The sequence below is a fragment of the Harmonia axyridis genome, chromosome 6, assembly GCF_914767665.1.
Source record: "Harmonia axyridis chromosome 6, icHarAxyr1.1, whole genome shotgun sequence".
In the NCBI taxonomy this organism is placed as follows: Eukaryota; Metazoa; Arthropoda; class Insecta; order Coleoptera; family Coccinellidae; genus Harmonia; species Harmonia axyridis.
In genome coordinates, this window is record NC_059506.1 from 682,564 (window position 1) to 710,216 (window position 27,653).

At 32.7% G+C, this 27,653-nt stretch overlaps 2 protein-coding genes and 1 long non-coding RNA gene across 7 annotated transcripts in view; 1 reads left to right on the forward strand and 2 right to left on the reverse strand.

Annotated features, from left to right (window-relative positions):
- The window catches only part of LOC123681948, a 32,646-nt gene extending 26,680 nt beyond the window's left edge, over window positions 1-5,966 (reverse strand). The window contains exon 1 of the mRNA XM_045620333.1: window positions 5,829-5,966. The gene's annotated coding sequence lies outside the window, so the exon portion shown is untranslated. The remainder of the gene's footprint in view (window positions 1-5,828) is intronic.
- A 13,175-nt stretch (window positions 5,967-19,141) lies between these two features.
- On the forward strand, window positions 19,142-20,175 carry LOC123682815. The gene is made up of 4 exons (XM_045621621.1): window positions 19,142-19,474; window positions 19,533-19,696; window positions 19,755-19,814; window positions 19,868-20,175. Exons 1-4 carry the CDS (start codon window positions 19,228-19,230, stop codon window positions 19,934-19,936), a joined length of 540 nt encoding a protein of 179 aa, XP_045477577.1. The 5' UTR covers window positions 19,142-19,227; the 3' UTR covers window positions 19,937-20,175.
- Window positions 20,176-25,022: 4,847 nt separating this feature from the next.
- Window positions 25,023-26,479, reverse strand: LOC123682794. Of its 5 annotated transcripts, none has more exons than XR_006747876.1 (5): window positions 26,125-26,479; window positions 25,808-26,067; window positions 25,589-25,717; window positions 25,358-25,529; window positions 25,023-25,298 (listed from the first exon to the last, which is right to left on the reverse strand). It is a non-coding gene; the product is annotated as an uncharacterized LOC123682794 (long non-coding RNA). The 5 variants fall into 5 exon arrangements; XR_006747878.1 differs by having other exon boundaries at window positions 25,589-25,734; XR_006747877.1 differs by having other exon boundaries at window positions 25,914-26,067; window positions 26,125-26,476.
- Window positions 26,480-27,653: the final 1,174 nt, after the last annotated feature.

Below are 27,653 nucleotides of genomic sequence, written 5' to 3' on the forward strand. Positions count from 1 at the left end.
TACGATGTTATATATTTTTGAAATCAGGAAAAATCAAGCTTTCAGAAAATGACATAAAAATCTAGTGTTCCCATTTGAAAAAACATAACTTTGGGTCATAGCTTTGCAATTAGAAACCCTTTTGAAAAGACGAGCACGTCACTGGATTCCACGTAAAAAAGTGCCTGTATAATGTTTTAATTTCAGAGCTCTATCATCAGTATTAGCGGAGATATAAATGTTTTTCGATATCGCCATTTTTCCAATTTTCGCTTATAACTCGAAAACAAAAAAAGGTAGCCAAAAATGAATACTACCCTTGTTAGTTTCTCAGAAAAAGAGATCGAGAAGTGGGTATCAGATTTTGTCTATCTCCTCTGGTTCAAAAGTTGTAGTGCTAAAACATCGAAATTTGCCCACCCTGTACAGTCTGATCCAATATTTTCAAAAATACATGAAATCTGAAATTTTCCTTGTCAAGATCTGATTTATTCAATTTCCGAAATATTGAAGGAAGGCGATTTAGTAAATGGTGACAAAATTTCGAAATTTGAAATTTTTCGATTCATAATCTGTATATCCCAAACGAAGGCACTCAGGCTATTGAAATCTCTTGATACGAGTCCTCCATGACGAACTTCATTCATGGTATCCGTTTGTCGTATTTTCCGCGGGACACCCTGTTTCAACCCTGTGTAGGTATTTCAAAAACTGCTCATAGCAAAGCCAATACTGTTTGACATTATAATATTGTACTCGAACTAAGAGTAATTACAAAAAAATTGGAAAATTCCACGGACGACTTTTTTATTTACAGGGTGAATTATGAACTAAACGAATTTCATTTTGAATGATGTTTGACTCACCCCGTATCTAACGATGATTTTCATTAAAAACCAGTATAAAATGATTACCTTTTAAGTAGACAATATTTGTCGCGCAAAAGTGTTTCATTCAAGATATTTTTCCAAGATAAATACTAGTTTGAAGAAATGCCATTTTCCAACTTCGACAACCTATATTTTGAAAACTAGTCATATGATTGAGTTGGGTCCTTAATTTTTTTGTTCAGGAGGCCATATTCTACAACATACGAAAATGTCCAAAAAATTAACAATTTTCCATTAGTCTGCTGCCTAGTCCTTTGGTGTAATATTTTGGGTGGATGGCGTAATATGCAGAATCACAGATAATTCAAGCATAATAAAAAAATAGAAAATCTTAAAGCAGGAGCTTTTAAAGAATGGTTCCTTCTTGCGCCCTTGTAGACCACATATACCTACTTAAAGTTCAGTGTTCTCCAAGAGCGCAATGAAAATGAACTAAGTTAGTGATGTTGATAATACTATATTTGACACGATAGAATTAAAATATAGAGCAAAACTGATAAATCAGTGAAAAAATTTTGAAAATCCATCAATAAATGACTGAGAAATAGATTATTTAAATTAACGTATTTTAGCGCGGAACGTCTTTGGTCTCCGACTCGTCTGTGACGTCACGCCACTTGCCTGTGATCGCTACACCATAAATTACGTTTAAATACTTAGCCGCGTCAAGGCTCTCGCGCCGTTTGTAGTTGTACAGTGTAGTTTTAACTCGAGTTTTGTTTTTATGTCACCATAATGGAAGAAGGCTTCGTGAAAGGACAAAGTTATTTTTACTCAATAACTTATTTCAAACCAACTTACACCTTAGTATTTTTATTATCAGAAATAGACATCTAGTAGGTACTGATAGGTACTTACATCAAAATGATCTTCACACACATATGAAGTAGTTTTAGGTCCAATTAAGTCACGCCTCATTAATTTGCACCACTTCTTCCTTTGATTCATGTCATTTGGTACATGAAAAAACAATTTATTGGGGTTTTCAATTGTCGTGCTTGCACACTTAGGCACACTACAATATTTGTAGTAACGTGTAACGAAAAAAACACGACACGAACAACACAAGTGATTGCACTACACTAATGAATTCGTAAGCACTCTGCGAATACCAGTCGCCTCGTGTAAGTGGCGTGACGTCACACACTAGACTATGAAATTATTCTTCCAAGCGCAACTTCAAAGTCTCATAACTTTTTCATTTCTAGAGATATTTCAATGATTCTTCCACATTTTTGTTTCATTTTACTTAAATTTTTAGAATTAATCCTTAACAAAAAAATGAAAACTAGTCCAGCGCAGGATTGACGAGCACTCGAGAGTTCCTGACTTGACCTCAGAGCCCTCCTAATTTTTTTAATGATGACGGAAGATGTGTTACAGATACAGATTGACCTACCGAAACATTTAGCACTCTGCTAGTTGCCACAAAACGTGATTATAATAATTCGAATGAAATTTAGTTTCAACAGGAAGAAAAAACACACAATACATCCGGCGCAGCAATGTCTGAGATGATGAATTATCAGCCGAAATGGTGATAATGGACCGCGTAGGAGGTGAGATTTGACAACGTTGGACTATTGGTGATTTTATTTCTATGATGATTTTGATTTTTTCAAATTCGATTTTATGCGTCTGATTCTTTATGCATACCGGGATAATGTGAGTATTTGCACTACACGAAATTAAAGTATTTTGGAAAAATTTTCAAGATGAAATATCTCAAGGGTTTTCCAGATTTTCTAAAATTAAAAATGGCATATACCTATAAAAATATAGACCTTTTTTATATTTACTCCAATAAAATATGGTTTGTCCAATATTTACTTTTAAAAACTTGTCGATAAAGCAAGTCCGGACTAAGAAAATAATATTTTCCTACAACTGCTATGAAAAGTAGCGTATTCTTCATAGCTTACTCAATTTCAAAACCATGTATTGCTCATACCATAGTATAAGGAAAGGATAGTAAGCTAGTGTAGTGCTTTTTTCGATTTTGTTGATGTTGAACGCCATCTAGTTGTACTCACGTTTAACTCGAATTTTACTGTCAAAAATTGATCCGTAAAGTGGAGCCCTCTGAAAAAATTAGTGTTATTTTGAAGAACTAAAATATTTGAAATGGAGTGGTCAGAAGATTTCTATATTTTGAAATTTTTCTGCTCTGTAATAAGCATTTACGCCAGTGGCGTGTATTTGTGATAAACAAGTACAATGCTACAAGTTATCATGAAATCACTAATCGTTCAGTCGTCATGAAATGATATCTCTAGATTTTTTCATGATTCAGTGCCATCTATTATTGAGTTACTTCTCCACTTTACGTAGTTACGAAATCCAACTACAGTAGCGACCCCTGGTGACTATTTCCTTGCCGTCAAACGGCGGTTGGCTTACTATCCTTTCCTTATACTATGCTCATACTGTGGGAAATATTATTTCTCACGGCACTTGGCCCACACCTCGTTTGGTAAACCAATGATGCTGGATGCTTTGGTGCTCTGGTTACCAGAGTTCTGTAAGGTAGCGCTTCTTCAGAATTGTTCGAATTCCCGCTATCTGTCTGGTACCGTTTAAAAATGAAATAATGTTGGAGATACTAAAAACTTTCACAATAAATTAAAATTCGGTTCATAAGGAATTTTTGATGAAATGAATGGAATATCATGACAGTTGAAAATTTTTCAGCTAATAAACATAGATAGAGGGAGCATATTAAATTTTGTCCCCAACATGAACTATCAAATTTGACATAAGGAGCGTGGAAACGAAAACATATCAGTGAATTCGCGAGTTTCTCCACAAAGAACGCACTTCTCTTGTTCCATAGTGAATCAACGTTTAATATTAACTCAAAATATATTGAGATAAATACCTAAATATATCAGAAATTCAGAAAACTTCAAACGCGCCAAACGACGTGAAACAACCGATTACACTAGGAGGGCAAAAGTTGCCAAACCTTGGATTTCAGCAGATAGATACAGAAAATAATAAATATTCTGCTTATTATAAATTCAACAATTAGGAAGAATATCGGATTCCAAATATTCAAATATTTTTCATCCAATATAATATATGTATATTCAAAATGATATAGTAAAATTGTGGATTTGAAAATATATCACAATCCGACAACGTAATCTAACCATGTTGGGAACAGGTAAAAATTGCGTATATTTACTGTATCTATGTTTATTACTCTATGGTTCATTTAAATTCGTGGTCAAGACTCAAGAGTGCTGTGGAAAAATTCGAGTTGATTTTCTGTGATTACAAGTAGCCATATTATTAACATTTGTTTATACTTCCAAGTTGGGAAGTATAATATGCTACAATCTAGACACTACTTGTTATTACAGAAAATAAACTCTAATTTCTCCACAGCATTTTTGACCACGAATTTAAATGAACACATGATATAAGTATATAGAATATATAGTATATAGATATATATAGAAACACTAGGATTTCTATGCATCTTAATAACAATTCATGAAATGTCTTTATTCATGGAAACATCGAATTTTAATTTTTTTCTGTGGTATTCCACAGACTATTCCACGCAGTTAGAAATTGCAATTTTTCCTCATTTAAAGTTCTTCCTCGTTAACTCTCAAATAATTCATTGAAATATATCTAGATTCGAATTTTGTAGAAATGAGTGAAAAGCATAGAAGTTATCAGATTGCCAGAAGGACACTGCTCTTGTTTAGAAGGTCAATTTTTTTGTACTCATCAACAGTTGAAACCATAGAAATATTGGGACGGTAAAAAAAAGGTTTTTGACCATTTTCTGTTATTTATTTTGATGCAAACCCTACGATGTTATATATTTTTGAAATCAGGAGAAATTAAGCTTTCAAAAAATGGCACAGAAATCTATTGATACCATTTAAAAAAAAACATAACTTTAGATCATAGCTTCGTAATTAAAAACCCTTTTGAAAAGACGAGCACGCCACTGGATTCTAAATAAAAAAGTGCCTGTATAATGTTACAATTTCAGAGCTCTATCATCAGTATTAGCGGAGATATAAATGTTTTTCGATATCGCCATTTTTCCAATTTTCGCTTATAACTCGAAAACAAAAGAAGTGGCCAAAAATGAAAACTACCCTTGTTAGTTTCTCAGAAAAAGAGAACGAGAATGGGGTATCAGATTTTGTCTATCTCCTCTGGTTTAAAAGTTGTAGTGCTAAAACATCGAAATTTGCCCACCCTGTACATGATCTTCTGATAAACACCCGCTACACATTATTAGTCCAAATCGCAAACAGTCTTATCATACTACGTATTTGCAAAATCGACAATGAAGTTGTTTTCAAATACTTTTTCTGCCAAAATATTCAAAAAATGTGATTCCTTGTCGCCACCATTTTTTTTCATAGGAATCCCATCAACTCATGAACTAATGAATTGTTGGGTTTTTACCCGAGGTATGGCATATTTATGAAATTGTCATAAAAAATTCTATCTTTCTAATGATGCAATAATTTACTGGGTGTGACATTTGAACTATGAAAGTAGTAGTCTGTTTCCGGTATAACCGGAAGTTGTAGGGATCTGAAAATAGTTTTGGACGAAAGATCATTGTCTCAAACCCCAACATCCAGATTTTTAGCAAAAGATTATGATTAGTTTTCCATAAATATCTAAAAGGCCATCGCGGTGAGTGTATGTTAAATTATCTGTAAAATATATAGCGCAAATTGAATATTTGTATATTGAACTTAAAAGAAACAATCAAATTGAAATAAAAAATCAACTACTAACTTTACAAATCATAATTTCAAATTAATACACCAACTGATTCTCTCTATCATTGATATGAATTCCGGATATTCAATAATAGTTCAAGATATTCGATTCAAGGTTGATTTCTGTATTATACATAGGAATTAATGGGAAATTACCCGAATAATAAGATTAATACAAATTTGAAAATAATCTCACCTCTTCCTTATTCTGAAACTAGTCGCGTGTCACTACAAAAGTGCAAATACTATACATTTGAAGAACCAACAATTCGATTAATAAAAATGGAACAACAGCATATCTTGAGGTTACAGTTCAAGTCGGAATTATAAATATTCATTGAAGATATTGATGTACTCGTATTTCACAAAGTTCATGTTTATGATAATAAAAACATTTCAATAAGGTGTCAATAAATTGTTATTTTATTTTGGTATCTTTGAAATATACCGTCCCCCAAAATATTCCACGGGGTTTACTAAAGATTGCACTACCCTCATGTGTATCGGATAGAAACATTTCTAGAATATTAAATTGTCAATTGAATCTTGTACTTTTGTTACTCTTACATCGTTAAAAAAAGGTGCATTGTTTTATATTGTTATTTCAATTTTGAGCTGCGGCCATAAATAAGTCCAGTCGAATGAAGAAATCTCATAATAATGAAATATCTGTCGATTTTTTCGAGTTGAATCAGTCAAAAATCTCGAAAAGGAAACATTTTATGGGAAAATGTTTCGAATAAAAGATAAATGGTTTTGAGGGGGAATGCCACTTATACCAGAACCTCTTCCATTTAGTTCCTCCTTGTAGGGGGTACATCTGCAATTTCAAATGAGAGCCCCTATTTTTTTTTCAGATTCGTATTCTACGGAGAAAAATACAAAAATTTCGTATAAACAATTTTTCATATCAAAGATGGCTCTGCATTCGAGTTCGAATTTTCCGTCTGAACAATCTTACCGTACCCGTTTCATTGATCATTCATCAAGTGTCCTTTATGCACCATTCCTAAGAACTGAGACTAAACCTAAGAACTAAGAATTGAACGCTAACAAATCAATGAAGGCGTTTATGCACTAAGAACTAACACTAGCACTAGAAATGGTGGATTTATGCACCATTCCTAATAACTAAGAACTAAACCTAAGAATTCAGTAGCGTTTATGCACTCTCTTGTTAGTTCTTAGTTAAGAACATAAAATGATAGAAACTGGTACTCGTTGATATTGAAATTCTATGCAGCGCACGCGCACTTCTATATTTTACATGAGCCCTTAGTTTTTAGTTAAAAGTTGGCCTGCTAGTGTTAGTTCTTAGGAAACGTGCATAAACGCCCTCATTGATTTGTTAGCGTTCAATCCTTAGGTCTAAGTTCTTAGGTTTAGTCTTAGTTCTAAGGACTGGTGCATAAACCCACCAAAAGTTGACCAAATTTTAACTAAGAACTAAGGGCTCAGGTAAAATATAGAAGTGCGCGTGCGCCGCATAGAATTTCAATATTAACGAGTACCAGTTTCTATCATTTTATGTTCTGTTATTCGTGTTTATCGATGAAAAGTATTAGGTGTATTTGAAAAAATTAAATTCAATTTCTTCACAACCAATATCCATGTCAAACATCAAGGTATAGAACTAATAGAAAGTAGTTCGAGCACGTGTGCATTCCATAACTAAGAACTAACAAGAGAGTGCATAAACGCCACTGAATTCTTAGGTTTAGTTCTTTGTTCGTAGTTCTTAGTCCTTAGTTCTTAGGAATGGACCATAAACCCACCATAAGTCACTTCAAGCTTACAGCAGTGAACTGGTTTACAGTTTATTAAGTCTGTATTCAAGTTCATCTTCGAGCGACCAACTTCAAAGCTTTGATGGCATGCATTTCTGCAATCATTAACGGTTAAATTTTCATATTTTGGTGTTCAGTGAGTTATAATAATAATAATTATTATAGTTATATTTATCCTTTAAACCACATATTTACAATTAAATACATTTGGCATGAAATATGTCACCAGAAAAAAATAATAAAATAAGAGTTCTGTTCCAGAGTTCTAGTTTTTGTTGTAAACATGTTTGAACATTGTGATTACTGGCCTAAAATGTCGAAATAGAAAGTAGTCTATCCAATTGCTTGTTGTCTTGTTGTTTGGAAAATGGATGATTATTCATAAATTACAATGAACTCATCTTCTATTACTTTGCTATTATTTGGAGTTGCTTCTAATTAACGAGAATTTTCAATTAAACTGAGAAAAAAACTATTTCCATTGTTCATCGTATTCTTATCTTGAATAAATATCGGAAACAACCCCGAATTATTTCTATTAACAATTATCTTCCCTATACAAGAAAATGAATATTATAGAGGGCGCACCCTACCCTTGATCCAAGAATAGGTGAAGTATCTGTGATTCAAGTTTACCGGCAGACTCCCTAAAATCACTAGAGATAGAAAATCGAATAACAAGAAACCACCCGGAAGACCACCAAAACGCTGGACATAAAGCTGAAGCCACAGAACACTAATGTAGCATAGATATTAGGTCTTTGGCGCAGACCTAATATCAATAGTTCTGGTCCATCGGTTGAGTTATTATAGAGAGAGAGAGAAGAAAAACTTTATTGAAACAATGTTTCAAAGGGCTAGCGACCTAGGTCTTCCTGCCCATATACAAAGTCTTATTTTACAAAGTATAAAAATGTAAATTAAAAAAAAAAAAAAAAGAATTTAGTTTTTGAGGTGAGTGAATTCATTGTATGTATATTAAAAGAGAGTGTGTTGCGTTCTTCATCTTTGGTTCAGCAAGTGTTCGAATAGAGGTAGTTCAGGTAGTTTTCTTTTGGAGACCTGCAGGGGGGACATCTGATGTACAAGTGGCTCAATTATATTTAGGTTGTGTTGTTGTTTAATAAATTTCTTATTCAGTCTATGTATCCTGTCGGCTATTGGTTCTATTTGGGTTTTTTGATATAAGTACTGGTTGGACGGATTTTGGAGTGGATTGTTGGGATGTCTCAACTTGGTTATTTTCCGTAGACTGTTTCGTTCCGCCACCTCAATAATTCTCATGGTAGTTTTGTTGCATGAACCTAGAATCTGATGGCCATATTCAAGAAGAGGTCTGCAGATCATTTTGTAGATGTTTGACGCTGTTTTTGTATCTATGCCTTGATCTTTATAAGTGAGTGACCTGAAGTGACTGGCTCTCGTGATAGTGTTTTGTTTGGTGGAGTTGATGTGCATCTTAAAGTTGAGTTTACTATCAATTATCATGCCGAGGTATCTACAGTTTGTTACAGGCTTCAATGTAGTATTTTCCAGAGTAATTGTGGGCGAGTTATGGTGGATCTTGTGATAAAATAGAATAAATTTTGTCTTCTTGGGGTTTGTTTTTATTCTCCACTTGTTCATCCATTGGGTCATCTTCTCCTTGATCTCTTCCAGTCTTTTCATCGTGTCCGATATAGTTTTACCGTGCGCAATTAGGGTGGTATCATCGGCAAACTGTAAAATATATGAACTCATCCTGGTCGCGCGTTCTGTGTCGTTGATATCTGAGCAATATAAATTATACAGGTATGGTGACAGTGGAGAGCCTTGCGGAAGTCCTTGCTTTGGGGAGAATTCGTTGGACAATGCGTTTTTTATTTTAACTTGTATAGACCTATTGCTAAGGAAGTCGTTTATTATTCTCAGCATATATACTGGGCATCCAAGCTTATGGAGTTTGTATATGAGTCCTGAGTGCCAAGTGCTGTCGAAAGCTTTTTGTATGTCCATAAATATTGCCGCAGAATGATGACCCTGTTTTCTCTTGCTCTGAACATTTTGAGTAAGTATGATCAATGGGTGGATAGTCGATGTTTTCTGTTTGAAACCAAATTGGAAATTGGGAATCTTGTGGCTTAGTATTTTCATCATCCTAGATTTGATTATTTTCTCAAGGTTCTTTCCAATTACTGGGAGTAGGGTTATTGGTCTGTAGTTTTCGAGCCTCCTGGTGTCTGCCTTTGATTTAGAGATTGTGATTAATAGTCCCCTTTTCCAAATTTTGTGAAAACAAGACTCCTGAATACAATAGTTGTAGATTCGGATTATTTCAAGATGTATTGATAGATCTAGCCTTTTTAGGATGCTTCTGGGAATATTGTCATATTCTGGAGCAGTGTTTTTACCATGATTTAGGGCTTCGAAGTATTCATTTTGATCTATAGGTGTGATATCATCATCAATTCTTAGGGTAGGAAAAATATTTTTGTACCAATCCTCAATTTGTTCCCTGTGGTTGACCTCGAATGTCGGATCTTCACATACTTCAAAAATTTTCTGGAAGTAGGTTGAGAAGGCATCGGCGATTTCCTGATCTTTGGTAACTGGTTTTCCATTAACTTCAATTGGTTCCGTGATTTTGTGCGAGTTATACTTTGAAAGTTTTTTAATTGATCTCCAGTAAGTTCTTCCCTTCTGGTATTCAATTTCCTTACATGCCTCCAAATATTTATGAGATCGATAGTTGCCTATGAGTTTATGGATATCTTTATTTAGGGCATTAAATTTTCTTTTCAGGTTGGGGTCGCTATTTTCGCGAATTTCTCTATATAATTGTTTTTTGATCTTTATAAGCCTCAAAATATATGGTGGAATTTTCTGGTTGTGATATCCGACTGTGATTTTTGGAGTTTGTGCTAGGATTGTGTCTGACAGTTGTTCTGTGAACCATGAAATATAATCTGGAGTTATAGGTGTTTCTGGTTTTATCATTCCGCGCATTTTTTCATTTACCTTCTTGATTTTACAAGCTGAGAAGTTATATTTTGTTTCCATGGGGTATGTCATTGGATGTGCAGATCGAACCGGAGGAGATAAATGATTATTACACATTAGGAAAGAAAGACAATAGCCCAATTAAGATAGAATTTATCTCTTATCAGAGTAAGAAAGTAATTTTTGAAAGAATTAAAAAACTTAAGGGTACAGGAGTGGCTATTGCGAATGATCTAACTCTGAGGCAACGACAGGACCTACAGAAGCTAAAGACCTTTTTACGAGAGGCTAGAACAAAATATACAGAGAGATCATTTTTAAAAAGCAATAAACTAATAATTGGGGAAGAAGCATACACTTTGGAGGAATTAGAGAGATTCGGACTCGAACGAAACAAAACTAGGAGTGCTCCAAATACACCGAGTATAAATTCGGAAAGTGATTATGTGAGAGAGGAGATTCCGACAACTTCAATGTCAAAAGAAGTACCAAGAGAAATAACAGCAAAAGAAGAAATAAATGAAGCTAGGAAATTCCACAATACCCCTCGATTACCCACACATAAAAAAGGATTTTTCAACAAAAATAGTTCTAAACCAGAAAAGATTGTGGGGATGACTCTTAGACACAAGTCCACATCAGAGAGGAAAAACTAGCCAGACCAAAACAGTAAGTAAATATTACAAAATAAAACAAATAATAATTATAAAAAAAAATAAATAAATAAAAAAAAAAAATCAAATAAAAAAATTGGGCAAAAAAAAAAAAATAAATAAATTAATAACAAGAAACTGAAATAAAAAACATTGAAATAAGAAAAAAATGAAAAAAAAATGATTTAATTGTTGTACTTTTTGTTGTTTCTTTTTTTTTTGGGACGACTAATTGAATTTTGAAATTCGGATGAATTTGTGATATCAAAATGGACCCTTTTATAAGACAATATCGAAATGACGACTATAATACTATCGTCGTCGAGAAAGTTGATGAAGTCAATAAATTGAACATTAATGAAATGTTTAATATACTACAGATGAATATAAGAAGTATTCAAATGAATTTTGAAGAGTTTCAAGTATATCTAGAAGGGATAACTATATCATTCGATATCATCATACTGACGGAAACATTTGTGGTAGATGACATAAATTTATTTAAATTAAATGGATACCGGCATGTCTATAATGAAGGTAGATACAATAGAAATGATGGTACAATCGTTTATGTGAGGGAAAATATAAATTTTGAACATGAGAACATACAACTGGGGGAAATAACAGCTATAGATTTGAATATTCAGAACAACAATGAAAGAATTAGATTAACTGCAATATACAAGTCACCCAAATATGTAATCACTGATTTCAATGAAAAATTAGCGCTTTACTTAGAAGACAAAAAACATTGTAAAAAACACATTATCACAGGAGATATAAATATTGATTTATTGGAGAATGAACATAGAGTAGAAGAGTACAAAAATATATTGAACTTCTTTGGCTTCACATCGTATATAAATAAATATACACGACCTGAAAGTGAATCGTGTCTTGATCATTTTTTTGTAAAGGGTTTTCAACAGGAAGAATCGGACATCAAAGGTATTGTTCTTCATAATTTGATAACGGATCATTATCCAATATTGTTGAGTGTAGATCTGAAAATAAAAAGGAAAAATATTATATTAAAGAACGAAAAAAAATACACAAATTACCTTAAATTGAAGAATGCACTAAGTCGGGAAGATTGGCAGAATTTATATGAAATTGAAGATGTCAATGATGGAACTGAATACTTCTTGAATATATTGAAAAACTTAATAGAGACGAATACAACCAAAATTCGTATAAAAAATAAAGAGAAGATTAAAAAAGAATGGATTACGCCGAAAATATTAAAAACAATAAATGAAAAACAAAATATGTATGCCAAACTCAAAAAGAATCCTAATAATGAAGAACTTAAAATAAAATATTCGGAAATGAAAAAACAATTACGTAAAACAATATTGAGAGCTAAGCAAGAATATTTCGAGAAATGTGTCGAGGATAACCAGAACGAAACTGTAGCCTTGTGGAGGTACGTGCAAAATTCCTCGAAAAAGGAAACACAAATTACATGCATAAGGACAAGAGAAAATAGGGTAGTTGAAGATGAACAAGAAATAAGCGATATATTTAATGACTATTTTAGCGGTATTGGAGAGAGATACGCCAATGAAATAACGGAACCAGCAGAATTCAAAGAAGAAAAAATTCATTTACAAGAATCTTTTTTTTTATTTCCCACAGATTCAGAAGAAATAGAAAAAGTTATAAGTAGCCTCAAATCCAGAAAATCTACTGGACATGATGGAATTCGCTCGGAAGTTTTGAAAGAAGTGAGACTTGAGATATCAGAACCTATCGCCTATTTGGTTAACAATTGTTTTGAAAAAGCGTGTTTTCCTGACATTTTGAAAATAGGGATAATAAAACCATTACACAAAGGCGGAGATAAAACACAAGTTAACAATTACAGACCAGTTACTCTTATATCCAATGTAGCTAAAATATTTGAAAAGTTAATTAAAGTTCGAATGGTTGCTTTTATGAATAAGTACAGTATACTTTCCAACGGTCAATTTGGGTTTCGCCAGGGCATTTCAACAGAAGATGCTATAAAATTAGTGACTGAAAAATTATATGAAAACATAGATAAAAATACTCCAAATCTAGCTGTTGTGATAGATCTGGCGAAGGCTTTCGATACGGTTGACCATCAAAAATTATTAGAAAAACTCTCAAATCATGGCTTTAGAGGAAAAATAAACACCTTATTCCGCAGTTTTCTTTCAGGCAGAAAACAGATTACAAAAATAAATGGGAAATTTAGTAGAACAAAGATACCTAAATATGGGGTTCCGCAAGGAACAGTACTCGGGCCTCTCTTTTTCCTGATTTATCTGAATGATATATTTCAACAAAAATCTGCTGGAGAAATTATAAGTTTTGCCGACGATATGATTGTAATGTACGAAGATACATCTTGGGAAAATCTGAAACAGAAAGCAATAATAGATTTGAGGATGCTAAAGAAATGGTTCGAACAAAGTAAACTCACCTTAAACCAACAGAAGACCCAATATCTAACCTTTTCATCTAATAAAGTTGGACTTCCAAATTTGGGCACCCTTCGAGTCGACGATAGGTTGGAAATAGTGAATACAAATGCAACGAAATATCTTGGTGTTTATATAGACCAACATTTGAAGTGGGATCAACATATGCATTATTTGACTAGAAAGCTTAGAGGAATTGCATACAGATTCAGATTAATACGAAAAGATATCCAATCCACAAGACATCTCCAAATACTTTATGACGCCCTAGTACAATCACAACTCTCATATGGGATCATAGGATGGGGAGGTGTCTTGGATTGTCATAAAAGAAGCATAGATGTCTTGCAAAAACATATTTTAAAAATAATGTATGGAAAGAAGTTCACATTCCCTAGTAGACAGATATACGAATTATCAAAAGCATTGGATATAAGGCAAATCTATGCCAATAAAATTATAGTAAATATCAAACAGAAGAAGATAAAATTAGTCATCAAAGAACACAACTACCTGACCAGAACAAGAAACGTCAACTATAAAAGACAGAGGGCAGAAAAAAGAATAGGACAGAGAAGTTGCACATACCTAGCTTCTAGATTGTACCCAAACGTGCCTACGGAAATAAGAGAACTAAGGAACATAAAGAAATTCAAGAAGGAAATAAAGAACTGGTTGACTTCAGAAGATAGATCCATGATACATAGAATAATAAATTCAACATAAAGAATAACTATAATAATATGATAATGAAAAAAAAAAAAAAATTAAATATGAATTAAGAAAAATGAAAATATCCCGATTGTGACAGATATTCCCGAACGTGACTGTGATCCCGATGAAGACGAAATATATAAAACGGCGTGACGAGGAGAGGAAGCTGGGACAGAACAAGATTTTTATTTTAGTATTTTATAAATTTGTTTTAGTTAGAGTGAAATTTATTTTAAACAACTGTAAACAGCTATTATAAATAACTCACAGTTTTTCCTAGAGTTTAAACAATCAATGTAATATTTGAATAAACTCTATTCTATTCTATTCTATTCTATTCTATTCATAGGGCTACATTCCAGGTCCAGGGAGAATTCTACTGCCAGGTGGTCGGAACCCAAGTCTGGAGTTAATTCAATGTTTTTTATATTATTTAAAATATTCTTGGTGCAAATAATCCTATCTGGAGTACTGTCTGGGTTATTTTCCATTAAAAAGGTAGGTGGAATTCTTATTTCAACAAAGTCAGAGTTTTTGGTAAAGTTATTCAGTTGCTTTTTCTTCCGGTTAGTCATGTTTAAATCTCCTATTATTATTGAGTACTTGAATTGGGATGCCTTCACCAATAGATTTTCTTCAATGTAGGTACTTGAGTGATGCATGTATACCAGAAATATATGTATTTTTTCATTTTTAAAAGATATTGTAAAGTGTAACACTTCATTCCTTGGATTATTGAGATGTGGTGGGTTTGATTTTCCTATTGAGACCTCTCTCCTGGCCTGGACCATGCTCCCTCCTCTTGTATTTTCATTTAAAATGTTGCCGTGTCTGATTATCATATCCCAGTTCCTATATTTCACACTTTGGTTTTCTTTTGTTTTTGTTTCAACCATCATCAAGCATTGGACGCCATTCTTCTCCACATAGTGCCTAACTAATTCTTTTTTATTGTTTAGGCTGTTGATATTGGCATACAAACATTTAATCATGTACTTGTCTTTCTAATTGTACCCCCTCCGAAGGTTCTGTATCCACTGTTTTAGTTTCTAGTTCTAGATCAAACATTAAGATTTAGAGCCGGTTACCTATGAATGTGGGGATGGTGCTTATTTGATAAAGATCAATAAATCGTTTTTGTAATTTCAGTATTAATTGCTGCCTATCTGTGTTTTTGGGTTTATTGAGCTTATTGATGAATGTTTCTATAATATGGTCATGTACTGTGAAGTTTGTGTGGATTCTGCTGTTTTTGGTCTTCTTTATATCAATTTCTGCACTCTTCTTATTTATTGATCGTATTTAGTTATTATATTTATACCACAGAACACTAAATATAGGCGAATCAACATACTACGCCACCTGACAATCAGAGTAACTAGAAATGTTGACAGGGTTTACCTCAGAGGTAGTCAGTCCTTTCCATTCCTTTGAGGTTCTTACATTCTGCTTTGTTTTTGTGTGATATTCTACAAATATTTATATATTTTTTGAATCATTTTAATAGTTATGGGTCGTTCGAATCGCTATTGTTCAGTTCCTCAGTGTTCTTCCTGGGAAAAAAGTTCAAATATCAAGTTCCATGCTTTCCCTCAAACTGGTAATAAATATCGTGTTTGGGTGGAAGGGAAATTGGGGAGTAAAGTGCTGATGGATCGGCAAAAAGCTTGGCAACTGAAATTCAAAATCGATAACCCAGTGACAAGAAATATGAATGTATGTTCCCTGCATTTTATCGATGATGATTATTTTTATCGAGGTAAGCACTGATAGCACATGAAATTTTAGATCATATTTATGGGGATAATAATAATAATAGTAATTGTTTACAGATTCCAGTTCTACACAGAAAAAATGTTTGATAAAGACTGCTGTGCCTTCCAGAAATCTTCCTTTTGGATCTACTACCACAAAGGAAGAACCTGAATGTTCTAGTGGTACATCTGAAAGATTGAAAGAAATATCAACAAAGAAAAACTTGTTGCTGAAGAATGCTCTTGTGAAGAAATCGAACCTGCTCTACAATCTACTTTCCAAGATGAAATCGAAGCTGCACAAGGTCTATTACAGCTTCTTCAGGGTCAGCCTGATTATAATGGGCCTAAAACTTTCAAGGATTTCGAAGTGCAAGTGAATAATCCTAAAGTATCTTCTTTGTGTGACCTGATAACAACAGATAGTGCTCCAAACAGTTTTACTGGTCTCAATAATATGAAACTATTACATACAATAGTAGAAGCAGTACAATCTAATAATAATAATAATTTTATTCATCTCTTGTGACATAACAAAATATGTATGAGACAAGTCAAGGTTATACAAAATCAAAAACTATTTCTAATCTATCCAACCAGGAAGCTATTATCCATCAAATATTCCTTAATACTATAATAACATTTACTCATCAATTCACATTTGACAATTTTTTTTAATTCTTTCTTTCCCAATAATTTAACAACTGATGGCACATGATTATATGAGATTATTGCCTGATAAGTAGGAGATGTTTCAAATTTGGCAGTTGAGTGAGAAGGAATACACAAAGTAGTCGAATTTCTTGTAGAATAACCATGAAAATCAGATAACTTAATCATAACGTGTTCATTTTCCTTAACATAAAGTAAACATTTATACATATATATACAAACAGCTGAGTGTGAAGATTTCATGTTGTCTGAAAATAGGCCTACATGAATCACGAGAATCTAAGTTAAAAATAAGACGTATAATTCTTTTTTGTGCAATAAATACTCCATTTGACTCCACTGAATTACCCCAAAGTAAGACATTATAACATAAAAAACTATACACCAAACTGTAGTAAATACTTATTACAGAATGAAGAGGAAGGGAGTCCTTCACTCTGCTGATCGCATAAAATGAGTTTCCTAATTTCTTGCAGACCGCCTCAACCTGTCGATCCCATCTGAGTGAGCAATCCAAGTGAATGCCCAAAAATTTGACTGAATCACCAGATATTATCTGCTCACCAAAACATTCAACCTTTAGTCGTTCCCCACTAGTGTTTCTAATACGAAAATATAGACATTCCGATTTCTCAATATTGAGTATCAGTGCATTAGCGCAACACCAACACTCAAACCTACAAATTAGCTCATTGCACAACGTCCTGAGCTCCCCAGGACTGTGCGCTGAGACCGCCATTGATGTGTCATCAGCAAACATGACCAATTTTACCTCCAGATCTCGACCGATATGATCCGGTAAATCATTTATAAAAAGAATAAATAATAGCGGTCCCAGAACAGAGCCCTGCGGAACCCCCAGTAACATTTTATTTTTGTAAGATGTAAAGTGTCCAATTCTTACAGATAAAGTACGCTCAACAATAAAACTTGTGATCCACTCCAAGAACACACCGCGAAAACCCACGTTATAGAGCTTACTCTCCAAGAACTCTGGAGACAGGACATCAAAAGCACGAGTCAGGTCAAAAAAGAGACCTGCAACAAAATGACCCTCATCTGATTTTTTATAAACGAAGTCTATAAATGAAAAGGCCGCTGTTTCAGTTGATCTACATTTACGGAAACCATGTTGGCAGTTTGTTATAATCTTGAAACGTGTTAGAAACGACATCATTCTAGTGTATATGATCCTCTCGAAAACCTTGGAAAATACGCTCAGGATTGAAATAGGACGATAATTTGCAATATTGCAAGGATCGCTTTTTTTAAATATTAAATCTATTTACAGTGATCAAAGATCATATCGTTTATCAATCAAGCAGTGTATTGTTTTAGTTTTAATAAAATTGAAATGTGATCTTTCATAATATGTGACATTATCTGTTTTATTTGGCGTTTCACAAGAATTGTGCCAAAGATACATTGTCTTCAAATCTAAGGTACCTTTACACAATATTGGAAAAATTCCTCAGAAATATGGACATGTACTCTGAAATTCTATATATTTTTTTTAAGGCACACTGATGTTACTTCTCTATCACATTTTAATTATTTTAGAATAGTCGTATAATATGCCAAATATATCTTCAAAATAAATACATTTCATAAGTGAAATATTTCCAATTGAATTCTCATTATTTTTTATGATTCATTAGTCAAGCAATAATATAATTCGATAAATAGGTATCAATATGAGTAGTTTCAAGTAACCTAGTTATATAAATTTATTTTTAGAAACATTTTATGTAAATTGAGTTATCTCTTAATAAATAAATAAAAATAGATATGGGACTTTCTGAAGTATTCCTAAAAATATTCAATACATTAGCATTTGTAATATTTTGTTGGGACTGTATAATTGAAGGGTAACGTGAAATGATCAATTCGGATAAGTAAAAAACCTTTCAACTAAAGTTTATTAGTTATGCAAATAACATGTAACATTTTTATTATGTGACCAGCATTCAAAACTTCTTCACCTTCAATTACACTGCTAGAAGTGTTTGTGCCTTTAAGATACCCCAAGTATTCTACTAAACTCAGTCTTGCCATTTTGACCTAAAAAAGGTACTTTTAGAATCCTGTAGTATAATAATGTTGATTGAACCGTTCACATATTATATGCACACGATTGTTACTCGTCATTTTTCGAAGTCTTCCATCCTTGCATAACTTTCAATATCACTAGACTGAACTAAAACAAATGATGATACCTACCGCCTTTAACTAAAATGAAAATATTATATACACAGTAACACACTTGTTCACTATAGAAGTCTGAAAAGTTTTTATATTTATTGTAAAATTAAATTTTAATAACGCAAATACACACACAACTAATACAACAAAACACTCCAATGTCAACATTTATAGTTCTACGTCTGCTCACCTTGGCGCTGCATTCTTATTTTCAATACAGTGACTATATATTTAGTATTCTGTGCTACCTATCATAGATAAACTTAAGATTAGTTTGTCTACGATGCTACCTATTGGCTGAAACGTCAGTTTCATGTGTAGGGTGTTCTAGAGTCCCAGCTTTTGTTTTATTTATATATATTTGAACATTGTAATTATTGACCTGAAATGTCTAAATCAAAAGTGTTGTGTTGCGTTTCTGGATGCAATAGTAGTGCCAACAGGGACGTCGTCTCATTCCATCACTTTCCTAAGAATAACAGTTTTAACATAGAAATAATTAGTAAAAACGGTACTGTCGAGAATGTGGATGTAAGAAAAATTTGGGAGAAAAATTTGAGGTTCGGAAAGAAAATAACAAATGCCTCGCGAGTTTGTTCAAAGCATTTTGACGAGTCTGATTTTTATACACAAAGTGAGTTGTTAAATTATCATTCTATTTCCTTGTAGCAATAATGTTTTTCGATCTTCAGGTGAGGATATAAGACACGCAGATTTGTGTTTGAGACCAAGAAAAACTACTGTGAGACGCCGAAAGCTAAAAAGAAATGCTGTCCCAACAAAAAACCTTCCTACGATTACTCATGAGAACTCCAAAAAAGAAGGAAGACGTAATAATAGAAGTGTACAACCAATTGTAATGATAAAGTGATCCTATCAAATCAAAATAATTTTAATATTCTCAAATTTTTCAGGTGAAATCTGACTGTGAAGTAATGACACAAAATCAAGATGAGAATGAAGGCCATGCTAAGGTAAGGTATTGAGATATTCTAGTTGAATCAAAATGACAATATTATAATTTCAGGTAACGATTCACACACCCAATGAATTGTTGGCTGCTGAAGCTCTATGTGTTATCCTCCCTAAAGCCTAATGAGGATGCAATTATGGTGAACAAAGATTTTCCAATTGATGACATTTGTTTCGAAAATGGAGTACAACTGATTCCTTCACTATGTTTGAGAAACAGAAAACTTTCTTCAGAAAGTGGATGTATTTATGGCCAGAGCAAGGGTCTATATTGAAAGTGTGAACCAGAGGATGAAAATTCACAAGATTTTAAGAAATGTTCTTTTGAGATAATGAATATATGAATGAAAAAATGTCTACAAAGTTTGTAATTCATTTTCTCTTGAACCCTTATGTTGGTTTCAGCAATTTTTTTTTTAATTGCAGCTTGATTTCACTGGAACATTACTGTTCAGATGCCGTCCTTAGTAACTTCGTTTTCTGTTATATGCAGGTGTGTATGAGAAATAAGCTTCTGCTTAAAAAAAACCCTGTGAAGTAAATCGTTGACAGACAGTAGATGTTGCCTCATCTATTCTGATCATTTCCTCTTTTCAGCAACTGTTATATCTAATTTTGAGAGAATTACAGCAATTCATTCAAATGGTTTCAATACACTGAAAAAAATTTATTCATTGTATTACAGAATGTCAATCACAACATGATTACATTCATACAATGTACTTTTTTTCATCGATATAATGAATATTCACTCCTTAACATATACCCCTATTCATTAATATTATGATTTTCTGTTCATCAATATCACATTTTGAAATTGATGCTGAAGGTTCGTTGTTACGAAAATATTCATTGGTTAGAAAAACTTTTTTCATTAGATGTCATACTGGAACTGCTTCGGATTCTTTCAATGAAGAACAGTAAATTATTGATACACAAAGTCTGATACTGAACTAATCATTGTAATAGTGAACATTTCATTGGTTTAATGGAAGTTGTTCTTGGATTCAATGAAAACAATTCATCAATATAATGAACGACTTCTAATTTTATTAATTTTTCTGTTTATCAGTTTAAAAATGATATCTGAATCATTAAATAGAATCAACTTTTTCATGGAATTTATGTAGTGATAAAAATTCTATTGGCTTCAAGCTATACAAATTTTTAATAACAATATTAATTTCGCTCAATATCAATTCCTAATATCCCTCATTAGTCTCTTGAATTAATTCAAATTATTAGCGTATGTTTCCCATCCAAGGCTCCCAAACAATTGGGAAACTTTGATTTCTTTTCAAATATAGTGGATATTTCATACCATTTTTCTTTCGTTGGTTCAATCATAACAATGGGTCTCAGTTTTTTTCAAATAGTTTCACACACATGTGGTATTATAGTAGCCGCAGTAGATTTGCCAATTCTAAAATCGTAGCTTAATGCTCCAAGTGAACATCCTGTGGCCAAATATCTGAAAAAAACATAAAACCTCAATAGAAATATTTGAAAATATTCCAAGCTGGTCAACTATTCTCAAATTATGTCTCTTTTAGTGTCATCTCTGCAAAAGAAATGGAAGAGTTTAAGAGATAGTTATATGAGAGAGGTAAAAAAAATGAAGAATGTTAAGTCTGGATCCGGAGCTTCGAAAAATTCTTCATATATTCATTATAATAGATTATGTTTCCTACAGGTTTCTATAGCCAATAAAGATACAGAAAGCAGTTTCGATACAGATAATGTACCCGGTTTGTCAGAAGTTACTGACGTAGAAGCAAGTTCTGCCTATCTACTCCACGAAAAAGGCAAAAAATTAGTGCGGCGGACGAAAGATTTGCAAGCATTTTAGAACAAAGTTTGGCATGTAAAAATTCATCTGAACGTAAAGAAGATGATGATGAAGACAAGCTATTTTGTTTGTCACTCGTTAAAGAGATTGAAAAAATGAAAATCGACGGCTTCATACCAAAATTGATATTTATAAATCATCGAAACCTGTAACCACATCGAAGAAATTACTTGCCACATGAGCAGCATAGTCATACTTCCGTCGGAGACAGATATCAAGAATATAGATCACAGCAATCTAGTGTATCAAATGATTTAGCCCATTATTATACCACATCAATGGGATCTTCATCGCCTGCACAAACTAATGCCAGCAATGAATCGGAGATTTCTTATGAGTAACGAAATGTTTTTTTTTTCTTTAAATTTCAATTTTAAATTTGAATTCAAGTATTGATTTATAAATAAGTTAGTGTTTTAATAAAAAACTCACCTTAGTGTAATTATGAGTTTTTCTTCAGGTGAAATACAATATCGCGTTTTTATCTGCTACGAGTTCATCGTTTATGAGAGCCAGTAAATCATCAAATGACTTGATGGACATTCTAAAGTAGTTGAAAAATTTGCCTCAACTTGGGATACAAAATTATGTACTGGCTTTCAGTCAGCCTGTATGAAAAAATTGGGTGGACCCAATATCTACGTCTTCTGTCTGTCGTTGCTGCCGTCGGTATAAAATCACCGTTAAAACTGTTTCTACTTCCATCTTTGACAATTGTAGAATTCAAACTGATTACGGTTAGTTCTTTGTCGGATTTCTTCATTCCTTTTTTTGTCTCTAAGACTGACATTGAGCATAGTTCTTTCCATCGCTCTCTGCATCACCCTCAGCTGGTTTGCGGTTTTCTTAGTTATTGCCATAGTTTCCAGGCCATATGTCGCTACCGGTAATATGCAGGCATCGAAAACTTTCCTTTTAAGGTTTATTGGGATGTCGTTATTCCTGAATATATATTTCATCTTTCCAAAAGCCATCCAAGTTAGCCTGATTCTTCTTTTTATCTCTGCTGTTTGATTTTCTTTGCCCATTCTTATTGAGTGTCCTAAATATATATATTCTTCTACATTTTCAAGTTGTTTGCCGTCAATGTTTATGTGTTCTGTGGTGTTGTTGATAAGTTTAGTCTTCGAAACATTAATTTTCAAACCGAATTTTTTCAGAGCATCATTAAGTTGTTTTAACATCTCGCTCAATTCCTGCATGTTGCTACTTATTAGGACGATGTCATCGGCAAAACGAAGATGATTTAAGTAGGATCAGTTTTAATTGATGAATAATAGAAACTATTCGATCTATAATTACCTATCAAAATTTAAAAAAGTTTAATTTTCACCTAAATCTGATACTGAATCCAGATTCAAACCAAAATGTAGAATTCAAACTGAATACGGGCCGTTACGGCAACGAGCGTTCAGCGCTTGGCAAGCGCGTTCCATGTGAACGGTATCCAATTGACCAAGGATAAGCTAAAACGGACCAAATATTTGGACCCGAAGCTCATGAGTTACGGGTACTCCCAAAGATCCTAAATGAAATGTAACTGTCATGCGCGAGAATGTCGAGAATTCCCTTCAAATACGATTTTGACGTTGATGTTATTTTGTTCCAAACAACAACAAAATTTACATTTTCTGTTGTTTCCCATTTTAATTGCGGAGTGGAATGAAACAGTATACAGGGTGTTTCCTAAACATGCGGCAAAAATTCAGGGGTTTGTTCCTTGGACTATTCTAAGGATATTTTGTCCTTTGATGATTTTTGAAAAACCTATTTGTTTCGAAGATACAGGGCGAACAACATTTTTCATATTTTTAAAATTAATAATAGTTTAAATAAAAATGCGTACCGCACTGTGTTTACTAAGTAGGTACAATTTATTTTTAAATTTGTTTAACAACATTCCAATTACTAAAAACGGCCAGTTTTTTGACTAAAAATTGCTAATACATCACAAAACGAATTCAAATGAAAACCGTGTTTAATCTGTATTCCTTTACCATCTGCACTTATCAATTTTTAGTCAAAAAACTGGCCGTTTTTAGTAATTGGAATGTTGTTAAACAAATTTAAAAATAAATTGTACCTACTTAGTAAACACAGTGCGGTACGCATTTTTATTTAAACTATTATTAATTTTAAAAATATGAAAAATGTTGTTCGCCCTGTATCTTCGAAACCAAGAGGTTTTTCAAAAATCATCCAAGGACAAAACATGCTTAAAATAGTCCAAGGAACAACCCCCTGAATTTTTGCCGCATGTTTAGGAAACACCCTGTATATGTAGAATTTTCCAAAATTCGTCTTTAATTGAGCTTTCTTTGTAGATGAAATTTGGTATTATTATATCAACAGCTACAAAAATATACAAAATCTTCTGCAGACCAATTTTTGAATATAAACACACTATACAGAACTGATTGAACTGAACTAGTGCCAATAAGGGAAAGACTGCAAAAATTTCCAAGGAAACTTTTCTAAAGGCTACACAACATAGAACTAAAGTGACCATTGATGCGAATATGATAGAAGTTGTTTATTATTATTATATTTATTTGTAGGTTGATCAATTAATGTGATTTGATAATATGAAAGAGAAGTTTGTATGATGAGATTGAATTGAAAGTGCCCTTTTGTTACTATGAATAAGTATTCAAATTAAAGCTTCTTATAATTATTTTATGTGAATTCAGAAATTTATTGTTTGTAATAATGGATTGAACTTTAAGAAATTACATTAAAATATCTAGAAATGGATTTTTAAAAGTACTACTAGCTTGTTTCATATCAAGATTAGTTTGACATTTCACCTTGATAATAATTTCAAACTTTAAATCAATGTGTTATGCGAAGGATCAGGGCAAGAAAAAGATTATTTCAGATTGTAGCATCCCTTATACTATTATATATAGATCATTCAGAAACCACTCATGAATCTCAAAAAAGATTTCTCTTGGGGTTTCAATACAGAAGGGTAATATCATTCAGTGATTATGGTTAAGTAAACACTCGGACAATAATAAGTATATGATTGATAAAAAAATTGGAGGACCAATTTTGTCACTTGTATCATAATAAATATGAATTAAATATTTCTTTTTTTTTTAATAAGAAATCCAAATTGTTAATTTTTAGGTTTTCTTGCACTCTATAATAATATACTGAATAGTTTAACGATATTACTGGGCAGACGCTCCATTACTAAAAATGCTAATGAGGTAATTTTATTTTCAGATTAGGATATAATGCATATAATGGAAATATAATAAAATCTGTATCAAATTCTTTACAGCATAGAGAATTTTGGCTGTTCAATACAGTTGAGAATACACTTTCATTGAGTTATGGGAAATGAAATCATATAATCAATACAGGAAGTAGTTTATTGTAAGAAAACTTACAGTTGTTCAAAATTATATATAATTATATTATATAAATTATAATTAATTTCATTGATTTATGTAAAGGATGTATGTCATATTTTATTTTGATATTGACTGGTTCTTCTATCCACATTTGAACATTGTACGTCTCTTATATGTGTAACATGCTGGTTCAGTTAGAATTTATTACCTCGATTTTTTTGTCAATCTCATTTCAATGTTCTAAATTATTTGCTATGAAGTTCTGGTAGTCTCTGCTAAAAATGAAAAAAGAATATGAATTTAGAGAAAAGTCATTTTCATAGAAGATGCATACTATTCATTTTTTTCTTGGGAAATAGATTTGCTTCTCAATTTTCACTTCTTAGACGTTAATTCTTCTTGGCATTGACCCTATGTTTGGAAAATTTTCCATTGATAGTTGCAAATAATCTCCTCTTTCCTTCTGCATTGAGAGTCTTCAATTGTTTTACACATTTCAGCAAATCCTAAAACAGTTGAAATAATGAATTATACAAAAACTTGAATTGAGCTTGCTTTAACTTACATTTTCTGTGTCATTGCTTATAGATGTGAAATTTTGTGAACTAGAAATGGTTTCATCTATAAAATGTCCCACATCTTCATTATAGTTAACTTGTTGATGGCTCATTAATTTCTAAATTGTTGCCGTCATCTTAAACAGAATTTATTCTTTGTCCGAACATAGTAACAGCATGCAAATGCTTGCACAATATAACTTTGATGCTATTAGTGGAACACTCACATTTATATTTGTGCAAGCATATTTAACAATGACTACAATATCCTAAACCACAATCTGGATCACATGATGATATAAATTGTGTATTATAATATTTATCATCATATACCTCTATTGAGTCTTTCATTGTTTCTGCTTTTTTATGAGATTCTACAGAAATTTTTTGTTGATAGTTGTTAGAGTTAGGTCTTTCATTTCTCATAATTTTCATCCACATCTTCTCATCAACTATTTCTTCCAACAAATCTGATAGCTTGTCAACTCTAAAACAATGAATACTCGTAAATTGATAATTGCAAGAATAGAATTATGTATAATACCTTATTTTCTTTTCCTTCTATTTTATTAGATTTCGGATATTTATTCAAGCTCTCTATCGCCATATTTATATGAATACCTGCTCATATTCTTTTACAATAGGCCACATCATTATTCTCTGTTGGTTTTGAAAGTAATGACTTAAAAATATCCATGATTAGTTTCGTTAGAAACAATCTGCCAAATTCTGCTCACTTTTTCAGATAATTTAGGAATTTGGGTAAAATTTGTTCTTCCTCATTAACCAATATATTTGTTTGAATTAAGCAATAAAAATTGCTCTTCAACACTTTTTCACTTGAAAAATTCGAATATACCCAAATAGAGACAAATGTATTGTCACTGTGTCTATTAATGACAGTTGACAAGTGTCAAGTAATGATTTTAGTTGCAGATTCTCGGGAACTCGAGGATGTACGACACAGCCGATTCACGAAGAAACCCGAATCATCGATCGGGTCCTAATATTTGGTCCGTTTTAGCTTATCCTCAAATAGACCATATTCACCGTCGCCATATTGTTGTGCGACAATACCAACTACCCAGTGTTCCCAACGAAGAAATATTGAGTTTACTAGAAAAATTCCACAATATAAAGTTTATAAGTGAAGTTTATGTGTACCTTTTCTGGCTGCTACGCCAGATAGGCTTGTTTGGGACAATATTTCCCAAAAATTTCACCTTTTGTAAATAAAAACATTAGTGAAAGGTGGTTTTATGAACAAATTAACTGCGGCCGAGTGTATAAATGAAGGCTTCGCTCCATTTTTGGAAGTAGTCAGTGGAAGAATAATCTCTATGGCTGATAGTATTTTTGATATTAGCGGTATTTTTCTAGTAAACTCAAAATTTCTTTGTTGGGAACACTGGGTAGTTGGTATTGTCGCAAAACAATATGGCGACGGTGAATATGGTCAATTATCCAGCGCTCATTCAAACGCGCGTAGAGCGCTAGTCATGTGAACGTGCTACTAGGATTAGTTCTTTGTTCGTAGTTTTTATATATATTTAGTATTCTGTGGTTTTTAGTTCCTAGGAATTTTATTTCTGTCTTATTATGATAATAATAATTAATAATAATAATTATTAACTAACTCCAGTCCAGCTTGGAGTTAGTTAATGTGTGGTGCTCGCGCAATGGACTCATTTTAAATATACAAAAGTGTTTTAAGCTGACTTTCACGAGAAGCTTACGTCCTCTCACCTTCAATTATTCTATTGGTAATTGTCTTATCGCTAGTGGAGATCGGTTTCGCGATTTGGGGGTGTTATTTGATTCGACGTTCAGCTTTGTTCCTCACATCGAGGAGCTTTGTTCTTCGGCTAGTCGATCTTTAGGCTTTGTGTTCCGGTGTTCCAGGGAGTTCCCTGATGTTTCAGTCCTCAGAATTCTCTATTTTTCTCTTGTCGTCAGCAAGTTAGAGTACGCCAACTTGGTTTGGTTTCCGATATACAGTTCCCACCTAACAATACTTGAACGCATTCATAGAAAATTCTTGAAGTGTGCTGAATATAGAAAGACCGGCAGGTA